At 48.3% G+C, this 12,282-nt stretch overlaps 1 protein-coding gene across 1 annotated transcript in view; it reads right to left on the bottom strand.

Moving 5' to 3' along the window:
• LOC146808497 (transient receptor potential cation channel subfamily M member 2-like) overlaps positions 1-12,282 on the bottom strand; it is a 1,333,691-nt gene that overhangs the window by 717,355 nt on the left and 604,054 nt on the right. The window contains exon 12 of the mRNA XM_085623962.1: positions 11,518-11,820. Within this exon, the coding sequence (XP_085480088.1) occupies positions 11,518-11,820 (303 nt within the window). The remainder of the gene's footprint in view (positions 1-11,517; positions 11,821-12,282) is intronic.

Here is a 12,282-nt window from a genome sequence, read left to right as displayed (position 1 = left end):
ATCTGAGCCCTGCTGACGCTGTCACGGCTCCCCGAACTCTGAACCATCTGAGCCCTGCTGACGCTGTCGCGGCTCCCCGAACTCTGAACCATCTGAGCCCTGCTGACGCTGTCATGGCTCCCCGAACTCTGAACCATCTGAGCCCTGCTGACGCTGTCGCGGCTCCCCGAACTCCGAAACACCTGTGCCTGCTGAGTGACTCGCGGCACTCTCCTCCAAGGGAATCGGCAGAGATTGCCGAGAGAAGCAACATCCCCCAGCTCGAGGATTGAGAGCTGTGCGCAGGATACTCCACAGAGACACTGACTAAAAGACTGTCCCGCTACCCCCATACCCCCATCACGAGATCGCCGCTGATTGTGGCACTGTTTCCATACCTGCATTTCGGATCATAAAGATCCCTAACGTCTACGATAAAGTATACTGTCTTACGAAGAACTACTGTGTGGCGTCCCTCTGTCAGAAAGTGCAAGCGCAGTGTGTGCGATCCTAGGTACGAGACCCTTCCAGGAAGGGCCTCCCCGCCTTGCTCGGCCTAACTCTGGGAGAGGTGGGTCAACGGGTGGTCAGGAACGTATTCCGAAGCCCCCCCGGAGAACGCCTTCCAACAGTATCCATGTCGCAGTATAGTTAGAACCCACTTGTCTCTGGTGATGTTTTGCCACTCTTGAAGATGTTGTGAAATACTTCCCCCCACTGGAGCGGTGGATGGCGTTGGAGGAATCGATCGCTCATTGTTTGCCTTGAGCTTTGTTACCGCTATTGGATTGGCGGTTATTCCCTCGTCCTCTTGATGATCGACGAGACTGGAATTGCTGCTTTTTCTGCCCTTGCTTGTCTTGGTTCTTTTGCCAGTGAGGGGTTTGAATCCTCTGTTGGAAGGTACGCCTGTCAGATCCCTTTCGACGGCGGGACTTCTTTCTCTTCTCCAGACCCACAGCTTTCATGGTTTCAAGCTCTGATTTTATGCGAGCCATCTCGTTGTCGGTGTGTGAGCCAAAAAGAGAAGTTCCAGAAAAGGGTAGGCTGAGAATCCTAGCTTGAGTCTCAGGTTTAAGAGCCGTTAACCTCAGCCAAGAGGATCTTCTGGCCGAAATGCCATGGGCGTAGGAGTGAGCTGCCAGAGTAGCTCCGTCTGCTGCCGCACTTATAATTTGATTGGAAACCAAACTGCCCTCCTGCAGGATCTCCTCAAAATCCTTCCTATCCTCCTAAGGAAGTCTGTCTGAGAATCTTTGGAGAGAATCCCAAAGCGCTCTGTCGTAGCGCCCTAAGAGCGCTGAGGCAGTAGCAACCTTTAAGCTGGAAGCGGCCGATCCACATACTCTTCTACCCCAAGAATCTTGCGTCTTGCTCTCCTTGTCCGGGGGACTGTAGACGACAACGCCACTGAGTGTGTTTTTCTAGCGGCTGCCGTGATTACAGAATCAGCTTTTAGAAACAGAGGATCCTCTGGAGCAGGACGATATTTTTTAAGGATTCTTGCCGGAGCCGACTTGATGGTAGCCGGTGTTAGGAAAACGTCCATCACTGGTTTAAGCAACCCAGGAACCAGAGGCAACAGTGGACGAGCCGCCATCCTTTCATGAAGAGTCTCAAAGATGACTGAGGACGTGGTTTCCTGAACAGGCATAGGAATGTTCAACTTGACCGCTCCCCTGCACAAAACCTCTTGAAATGTGCTGATGTCATCCACTGGAGAAACTCGAGATGGTGACGTATCTGACAGAGTGGGGGAGTAACTTCTCTTGGAGGAACGACTGGATGAACAAGATGTAGGAGACCTACGCCTCCGTTTTTCAGATCGCACCGCCTCTCTTCTGCGAGAGGTGGATCTCGATCTTCTCCTGGACGAACGTGAACAAGAGCGTCGTCCATAATCTCTTTCCCGAGAATGAAACCTTGCTGGTCTCCTTGGGTGGGCAAGGTTCCTTAATCTAGCCAAGGAAATGCTCACTGCATGCGCCATAGAAGGTATACGTGGAGGTATGGACTCAGGTAGAAATCTGGGGGGACTTTGTCCCGGAAGATGTCCCTCTTCTTGCCTTTGGAGTGTCGGTGACGCTCCCAATTGAGTCTTTTCTGGTCGAGGATGCTCTACTGGTGAAAGAGGACCTGAAGAAGAATTTACCACTCCTGGGGATCTGGATCTTGAAGGAGACAGAGGAGATCCTGATCCTGCGGAAGCCGATCGAGAAATGGAAATAGGTGGAGACCTAGACGCTGAACCATGCTCCGATGCCACATCAAGTGGAGATCGTTGTCCTGACGTCTCTCTATGCGGAGACCCCCATCTTGACGATGACCTGGACGTCGATCTAAGTCCTGACGTCTCCTGAAGCCCCACAGTGGAGGACTGTCTCGACGGCGATAAGCCTATCGCCGGAGATCTGGACTTCGATGCCGACTGGATAAGCGGCGCTGAGTCGTGCCTCGATGTCGAGAGCCTTGTTGTCGACGGAGGGCTTATCCTGGACGGAGGCCTAGACCCCAACGGGGAACTTTGCCTCAACGTCTGTATCCTCGCTGTGGATGGCTGTTTTGCCGTCATCGATACTTTTGTCGACAGAGGCGCCTGCCTCGACGTCGATCCCAACGGAGGCGTCTTCCTCGACGTCGATCCTTGCTTCGACAACGATCTTCACCTCGACGTCGCTAATGTCTTCGACGGCGATCGCCTGTACCTTTCTTTCGACGACGATCTTCGCCTCGACGTCGCTGATGTCTCCGATGGCGATCGCCTGTGTCTTTCTTTCGACGTCGATCTTCGTCTCGACATCGCTGCTGATTTTAACGGCGACCTTCTGTGCCTTTCCCTCGACGTCGACTTCTGCCTAGATGTCGACTTCGATGCCGAACGGTGATGCTTCTCCTTTGACGCCGATCGATGCTTTCTCGACGGCGATGCTTTCGACGACGAACGTCTGCGTTTTGCCGCCGGGTCTTGCTTCGACGCTGACTTTCTTTTGGAAGTGTGACTCTCCCTTGTCTCCTCACCTCTCAACGACGTTCCCGCCGCTGGAGTCTTCGACGCAGAGCCCGACGCCGATGGAGAACAAACAGGGATCAACTGCTTCGACGTCGACCGCATCTCAGAAAGGCCATAAAGCCTAATCCTCTCCCTTTCTTTCAAAATCCTCTTTGAAAGGTTTTTACAATGACGACATGAAGCAGGAGAATGTGTGTCAGGTAGACAAATGATACACACATCATGTGAATCCGAAATAGCCTTCTTTTTACCACAGGATGGACAGGCCATGAACAAGGAAGGCATTTTTGACAGAAAAAAGTAAAAAATCTGTCAAGAAAGTCAGTAAATGCCTCACCAAACAGGAGAATATTTTGAATGAAGCAAAAAAAATCACCAAAAATTGATAAGTTGTTGACTAGAAAGTCAAAAAAGAAGAGAGCTGAATTCCAGGGTCCTGACTGAAGGAGCCGCAAAGAACAACTGACCCAACTGTCACCCCTGAGGCATGATGGGATCTTAGGATCAGGGCTGCCTTAAAGGCACGGTGCCAGTTTTTATCTGTACAAGGCTTTTCAGTCTCTATGGTATTGTATTACAATGCAGCCTGCAGGCTAACAATGCTTTTGATCTGTGTTTGGCACAGTGTTTTCTTTTCTTTCTCATGAGGTTTGTCTCATTAAAAAAACAAAACAAAAAAAGGAATGTTTACATTCATTATTATTACATTGTCTAGCCTACTATGGGGGCTGCATTGGTTTGGAAAAAATAATATATGTGTTTATACATATACAGAGCTGTATATATATGTTTTTTTCATATATAATTTTTATTATTTCCAGGGGTCCCCGCACATGGGCGGGAATATTCAGTGCTTATGACTTTGATGAGGATCCCCTGGAAGAGAAATATGTTTTAATCACACATGCAGTGCAGTTGGACATCTTCTACTGTCGCATGATTGCCATGGACGGTTATAATGTGACGTGCTCATGAGAAGTAAGTGTCATTGATGGTATTCCTACGGGCCATTCCTGCCATTCCTGCAGTGGGATGTGGGTCACCTGTCCCATCACCACTATCATCAGCCAGTACCCCTGGAACTGGGATCCATGGGGCCCTGGTGCGAACACAGATGTTGTGCAACACACAACATGCAACGATCATCTTGCACAAGATGTCTGGGCTGTACAGAAGCTTCCCACCTGTTCTGCCCAGGCACCTGAAACGTGACTTCAACATGCCAAATGTGAGTTCAACGATGCCCCAGGTGCGTATGTGGGACGCATTGTACTGCCTCTGGACGGGTGTGGCCGGGTCTCGGAGGGGTGTCATCATCCAAGGGCAGAGTGCATATCCTTGATCACCTGTGACAGTGCAGGGAGAAAAGAGTCAATACTTTGTTTGGCAGGATGTGATGGCAGGTCCACCAATCCAGTGACGCCTGTGCAGGCTGTGTGTGGGGTGAGTGTAATCTAGCCCTCAGGGAGTAGCTGATGCTGGCAACTACACCAACAGTCATCAGGCACTCAGAAATGCAATGTCAGAACTACAAGGGAAGATGACTCGAGTCGCACAGGGCTAGTGGCCCCGGATGCACAGCGGCCGACACAGGCCCACCGCCATGGTATGCTGACCTGCGGGAGACTGGGGTAGGGTCATTAGGGCAGAGCAGTGCCTCAAATGTGTCATGGCTGCATTCCGCATCTCCACACGTTCAGCTGGTGTATGGCTGTGGTGCCATGAAATGTCTGTATTGGGTGCAGGGGTAGCCCAGGATGACCATGGAGTAGTCGTGTCTGGTAAGTGGTCGTGTAGTTTGATGTTGAATGTGGTTTGGTCACGTGTGCATCCCCACAGTTGTGCTTTGTGCGTTGGAGGCTTTGGGATGTGTGGTGTGTTGGTTTGGTACTTACCAACAAGCAGTCCTGTTCCATATGTGCCATCCTTGAAGCACTGGTTGATGATGGACTGTCGGAAGATGAAGGAATCATGCATACTGCCTGGGTAGTTGGCGATGACATTGGTAAAGAGTCCCCGGTGGTCCACTATTGCCTGCACATTGATGTAATTTGTATGCTTTTTGTTGCGGTAGTGGTGTGCAGTATCCGCAGGGGGCACAAGTGGGACATGTGTGCTGTCGATTGCCCCCAACACGGCCGGGAATCTGGATATGGCGTAGAAGCCTTGCTTTGTCTCCAGCCGTTCCTGCGCAGTGTTGGGGAAGTGAAGGTACTGGGGTATGAAGCTGAGGATGGCATCCACGACAGGTGTGATGACCTTTGATAGGGCTGGCTGTGAGACCCCTCCGTCTCTGGCAGTTGTTGGTTGGAAGGTACCAGAGGCCAACAGATGCAGCACAGCCAGCAGCTTTGTCTGCGGAGGGATGTTGGTTCTCTGCTGTTTTGGGACCGTCAGACTGTGGGCGATGTGGGTCATGATGTGGAGAATGGTTGTCCTTTTGAGCCTGTAGAGGGCAATGACTTCCTCGGGTGTTAGGTCTGTGAGCGTGGTGCGTTTCCGGTAGGTCCACTGTCTTACTCTGTGCTGCCTCTGTGGTGGTCGGGGGGTGGGGCAGGTCCGGGTCCTGGGAGTGTTGGCGGTCCTGGGGGTGGTGGCGGTTGGTGTTGTGGCCCTGTTGGGGCTCCAAGCTGCATAATGAGTAGCTCCATGGTGTCGTCTGTTGTTCGTGTATGGCTGTGTGCGGGGCTCCGTTGCCTACTGCAGGTAGTCGCCCGCCTTTACACCTGCTTGAGGCATGTGTTAAATACCTTCAGCTATCGTGGCTTATTGCCTGTTTTTGGTTCACTTCGCGGATCTGTCAGTTCGTTGTGAAAGTGGTGTTGTTATTTTTTTGTGTGTTTCTGCATGGGAACGCCTACTCTGCATCTCATTAGGGTTAGTTGGTGGTGTCCGTCGTGGTGTTTGGTTTTGGGAAAGTTATTGCGGGAATACTGACGATTTCTACTGTTTGCAACAGCTTGTGAATGGGGTGTTAATCCTAACTCCACTTCTGATGCGTTAAGGTGGAGATAAATTGGTGGTAAGTCCTTGTGAATATGCCCCATAGCTTTCCGCACTTTTTAAATACTTTCGCGTTTTACAACTGTGTGTAATGCCATCTCACATGCTTTGGGGCGGGTCCGTAATTTATGAGCATGGCTACTGGAATTAGGCGATTCTTCGGCCGCAGCACTATTTCCAGAACTACGGATTTGCCACATAATCCACCATCTGCGGCATAATTTGCAGGTTTTATCCCCAAAAATGTGTTTCTCACTCAAGGTGGATCAAGAGTTACTAAAAACCTGGCAACACGTGTTGCTGCACAGTGGAAGGTCCTTCGAAAAGTTATCTGGTTATCTTTTAATTGCCTATTGATACGAGTGTTAAACTGTTACTGAGATAGGACCTGTGCTCAGACAGTGTTAACTTATTTAATGCGATTTTATATAGCGCGAACATTACCCGAAAGTGTACCTGACGAAAAATAATGCAGTAATGCCGTCAGAACGGATGTATGACGTTACAACGCATACATTTACATCGCGGTACATTACATCGCGGTTTTTACAACGCAAGTCGTTACAACGACTTACATTGGAGGGCGCTGGACTTAGGAGTAGTATAATTTACTATTCCAACTCCAGTCTACGTACAGTAGGGAAGGTGTTGGATAGTAATGTATACTATTCCTTGTCCTAGAGCGCCATCTAGCGCAAGTCGTTGTAACGACTTGCCTTGTAAAAACCCCGATGTAATGGCATCGTGATGTAATCCCCGCGTTGTAAACGATGTTTCCCCGTCAGAACAGGTGCTGCATTATGTTGCATACTTTTGCCTTATATTGTTGCATAGTTTAGCCAATTCTTCTGCATTAGTGGGCTCTTCCCTGTCGTGTAATTCCATTGGCCATCTTTATGAGTGACATATACATTTCGCAAGTAAACCTTTCTTGATATTTTAGCTTCACTAAGGCTCTGGACTAGCCTGTAAAGGGCTTGCATCACCTCTGTGTTTTAAGGATCATCTTGCATATATATTACTTTGCTCTCGGCTTCCTGTATTTGCACCGATGTGTTTTGCATTGTGCGGTTGTAATTGTTTTCCCATATTTCAAATGCCTCTTGCAGGTCCGTTTCAAACCACAATGAAATCAGTAAATGTGCTGATGACGTAGAATGAGGCTGGCCGGGTTGCTACTTTAGTCTTTTAAAAGCAGGAATCGGCAAGTTTTCTGACACGTACCAGGAAAGAATCTCGCTGGCTCGAGCCAAGGACAGAGAAGCCCCACCCTCCTTACAACACTATGGAAATAAACTTGTCAGTATTACATAAATAAACAGAAGCATTTGCAATGCAACAGGACTCGCATTTACGTAAGTTTGAGCTATCGCATTGCAAATATATATTTGTTTTAATGCGCCTCATGCTACGCTTTCAGGTTAATGTAGGCCGTCCCCTTTTCTTTAGACAAGCCGTATCTACAGAAATGGGCAGGACCACCATTAAAGTGAAAGCCTGGTATGAGACGCTTTTACAAAAAATAGCATTTGTTTGTGAAGACAAGCAAATGCTTTATTGTGTAAAAGTGCCCCATGCCGCGATTTCACTTTAATAGCGGCCCCGGACCATTCTTAAGATATGGCTCGTCTAAAGAAAAGGGCGCGGCCTTCATTAACCTGAAAGCCAGCATGAGGCGCTAGTAAAGAAAAACAAGCCATTCCAGCTGAAGCAGCGCACGCCCCGCCTACAGTAAGAAAAACTCTATAAACAAAATAGTGCTTACTGTTTAATTAACACGTTCTGTGTAACAACCAAAGTAAAAGGGCCAGTAGGCTTGGGAGGTTACAAATGAAGACAAGGCCGTACTGAGGAGTGGCTAACAAGCCGATTACTGAATCAAAAGCCAGCATTTACGAAAGACAAAGACAGAAGCCAATGAAAAATATGGGCGGAGAGTGGGCAGAGCTTCTCTTCCATACTCCAGTACTGCAAGTCTCGCAGAGCAGCGCATGCGTGCTGATTCAGGCTCGACCTAACAAGGTATCTAGAATGAAGTAAGGGAGCCATCACCTGTCCCTTATATTACATAAGCCCTCAGCACTAGTGCCAAAGCCACATTATCAGCCTCAGTGCATACTTTTCACTGTTCGGACAGCACAGACCCTCCTCCTCCCATGGTCCTATTAAAATGACAGTGAGTGTGCACTGTCATCACTTTGTACGTATTCTTTACTGCTGAGAAAGCTAATTTACCAATCAAAAATGTTTTAGACATCATTTCCGTGCTGCTAACATGCACGTGTTTTAGACGTAGACAAACAAATGTGCTCAAGTGTCTCTGTCTCTAAAAACAGAAAAATATTGTGAATTCCTTTTCATCTGCTGGTTGTTGCTATTGTGCTCCAACTTTTTACTTTCCAGGGTGAAGTCTGCAATGTTTTGGCAGAAGTAAATGTTTTTATTGTTTATTTTGTAAAGCTTCCTTTCCATATGATACGTGCATGAGGAATGATGTACGAAGAAATTAATTAATGCAATGCATTTTAAAGTTGTATTCTGGTAAAAAACGATTATACAAATAATAAATGCTTGCATAATAATATAGATTATTTCTATTTTAACAACACAAGTGTCTGGACAGAAAGTAAGTGAAATCGTTTTATTTTTGTGTAACATCTTTCCTAAATTTGATGGGGACAGTATGTTATATTTTAAAAATGTCATATTTTGTTCTGTGCAACATGTGTTGTTTAAAGCTGTGTAATTGGATTAGGGTTTAGGGTCAGTCACCTCCTCTAGAGTTCATCTGAGCTCGTTTTTCTAGGGCGCTTCATTTTGGTGGCTTCGCTCATATCTTTCTCTTTTGTTCTTTCTAGATTGTTTTGTGCAGTTGCTGTTTTGCTGCCAACGTCGATTTAAAAATAATTTTGTTTTTAGCTTCTAAATTCGTCAGAATATTTTCATTTGCAGCCCTCGCTGTAACGTACTTGGCACATTTTCACTTTCATCTTATTTTTTAAGGGCTCTCTGAGCACACGTTTTCTTATGCAAAACGTTGTGTACCTTATCTTAAAAGTCTTTCCTATCTGATTACACCTTTATAATCTGTCTTGTTTATTGTTTATAATGTATGTACCACGAGCAAACAATTGATGATAATATCTGTTTAGCACTATTTTACTAGTTACATCACTGATGTAATAGCAGTTATAGTGATTGAATACATCTAACATCAGAACAGATCAATTGTGAGCCTATGCAAATTATTTAAACCAGAATATCTAAATCCACTTTGCATCCCACGGGTCTGTGGTGTCCCCACGGCCATAATTCAGATCTCAACCAAGGCCGATGTTTTCAGTAAAAGAGCAGGAGAGGCGAACTCTGGGGCTTTGAAAGTGCTTTTTTAGGTTTGTTGAGGCACACTTACCACTTACATCCTTCTAAAGAAAGCCTCGCTGCTTGCACTAGTTACCACGACGAGCGAAGTGTTCCTCACAAGATTACCTTTAGGAGTCATAGATTATTTTGGGTTGGTGGAAGCTCAATTACAGCTCACAATAAAACTATCATCTCTCTTCCCCCCAGTGTAACAGTGTAACTGAAGAATCCACAATTTAATTTATTGAAAACAATACTGTAGGGTAATGGCTTGATTCATGTAAAAGTCATTCGCTATTGTGACGACCTTCTAATATATGTCCTTGAGGTGAGCACAATAAACATACTCTAGCGCATTTGCAAGCCTCGTTCATTAATTGCAAATCGTATTTTGGGGTACCATGTGATGTCATAATCACAGTGTATCTGCAGAAAAGGTAGTGTACCTGGGATGTCATGTTGACGACTGACGAGCCCCCCTGAGGTTCCTCTGTGGAGCTCTGGTGATTTACCTGGGATGTCATGTCGACGACTGACGAGCCCCCCTGACGTTCCTCTGTGGAGCTCTGCTGATTTACCTGGGATGTCATGTCGACGACTGACGAGCCCCCCTGACGTTCCTGTGTGGAGCTCTGCTGATTTACCTGGGATGTCATGTCGACGACTGACGAGCCCCCCTGAGGTTCCTCTGTGGAGCTCTGCTGATTTACCTGGGATGTCATGTCGACGACTGACGAGCCCCCCTGAGGTTCCTCTGTGGAGCTCTGGTGATTTACCTGGGATGTCATGTCGACGACTGACGAGCCCCCCTGAGGTTCCCCTGTGGAGCTCTGCTGATTTACCTGGGATGTCATGTCGACGACTGACGAGCCCCCCTGAGGTTCCCCTGTGGAGCTCTGCTGATTTACTTGGGATGTCATGTCGACGACTGACGAGCCCCCCTGAGGTTCCTCTGTGGAGCTCTGCTGATTTACCTGGGATGTCATGTAGACGACTGATGAGCCCCCCTGAGGTTCCTCTGTGCAGCTCTGGTGATTTACCTGGGATGTCATGTAGACAACGGACGAGCCCCCCTGAAGTTCCCCTGTGGAGCTCTGCTGATTTACCTTGGATGTCATGTCGACGACTGACGAGCCCCCCTGAGGTTCCCCTGTGGAGCTCTGCTGATTTACCTGGGATGTCATGTCGACGACTGACGAGCCCCCCTGAGGTTCCCCTGTGGAGCTCTGCTGATTTACTTGGGATGTCATGTCGACGACTGACGAGCCCCCCTGAGGTTCCTCTGTGGAGCTCTGCTGATTTACCTGGGATGTCATGTCGACGACTGACGAGCCCCCCTGACGTTCCTCTGTGGAGCTCTGCTGATTTACCTGGGATGTCATGTCGACGACTGACGAGCCCCCCTGAGGTTCCTCTGTGGAGCTCTGCTGATTTACCTGGGATGTCATGTCGACGACTGACGAGCCCCCCTGAGGTTCCTCTGTGGAGCTCTTGTGATTTACCTGGGATGTCATGTCGACGACTGACGAGCCCCCCTGAGGTTCCCCTGTGGAGCTCTGCTGATTTACCTGGGATGTCATGTTGACGACTGACGAGCCCCCCTGAGGTTCCCCTGTGGAGCTCTGCTTATTTACTTGGGATGTCATGTCGACGACTGACGAGCCCCCCTGAGGTTCCTCTGTGGAGCTCTGCTGATTTACCTGGGATGTCATGTAGACGACTGATGAGCCCCCCTGAGGTTCCTCTGTGCAGCTCTGGTGATTTACCTGGGATGTCATGTAGACAACGGACGAGCCCCCCTGAAGTTCCCCTGTGGAGCTCTGCTGATTTACCTGGTATGTCATGTTGACGACTGACGAGCCCCCCTGAGGTTCCCCTGTGGAGCTCTGCTTATTTACTTGGGATGTCATGTCGACGACTGACGAGCCCCCCTGAGGTTCCTCTGTGGAGCTCTGCTGATTTACCTGGGATGTCATGTAGACGACTGATGAGCCCCCCTGAGGTTCCTCTGTGCAGCTCTGGTGATTTACCTGGGATGTCATGTAGACAATGGACGAGCCCCCCTGAAGTTCCCCTGTGGAGCTCTGCTGATTTACCTTGGATGTCATGTCGACGACTGACGAGCCCCCCTGAGGTTCCCCTGTGGAGCTCTGCTGATTTACCTGGGTTGTGATGTTGACAGTGCACTGTGATTCCGGTGTCAGTTGAAGGAGTTTGGTGGACAGGTCCAGCAGGCGCTTCAGAGCTTCTGCAACGTTGTGGTGTTTGAGACCTTCTTGACTCCCCATTGTGGCCTTGATTTTACGACAGAAGAGGGTGGATGTATCTAATTTTTTATACAGGTGGAGCAGAGTTTCTGGTGTCGCATAATCCCGCAGACTAATACCTTGATCCAGGAAAAGCTGCACGAAATTCGGCCTATCTTGAATCAGAGCAAGTGTAAGAGCGGGGTACAAGTCTTCAGGCTGTAAAGATGAAAGAGACAACCCATGAATCATCGGGCGGCACTTGTGTCTGTGTGTATGTATTTACTGGTGTAGAGAGCTAGGTGCAATGCTGTCCATAGAACAGTCTGTGAATGGGAACAGCTGGGGCTACATGTGCGAAGGTGGTAGCTGGGAACCAATTTATGGGGGAAATGAACATTATACAAGGCAACAACAACATCACAAGAGAGAACATCCTTTGGCATTACAGGAGGGAAGTCGGTGACCACAGGTCTGAATGTTGTGCATTCACTGTTTCTGGGTTGAAGGACACAGAGTCCACATTTACAGGCTGTTATCCTATGCAAAAATGTGAACAAAATATAGACAACCTATCGCATAATGAGGTGTTAGGGGTTACAGATCAAGACTTGAAAAGCCTGGAGAAGCTATCGGTAAAATTCTATTGGCGTCCCAAAGCAGGCAGCGACCAAAATACAC

Source organism: Triturus cristatus, chromosome 8 (assembly GCF_964204655.1).
Source record: "Triturus cristatus chromosome 8, aTriCri1.1, whole genome shotgun sequence".
Classification (NCBI taxonomy): Eukaryota; Metazoa; Chordata; class Amphibia; order Caudata; family Salamandridae; genus Triturus; species Triturus cristatus.
The sequence above is the reverse complement of the archived record's forward strand: the minus strand, read 5'-3'. Positions and strand labels throughout refer to the sequence as shown.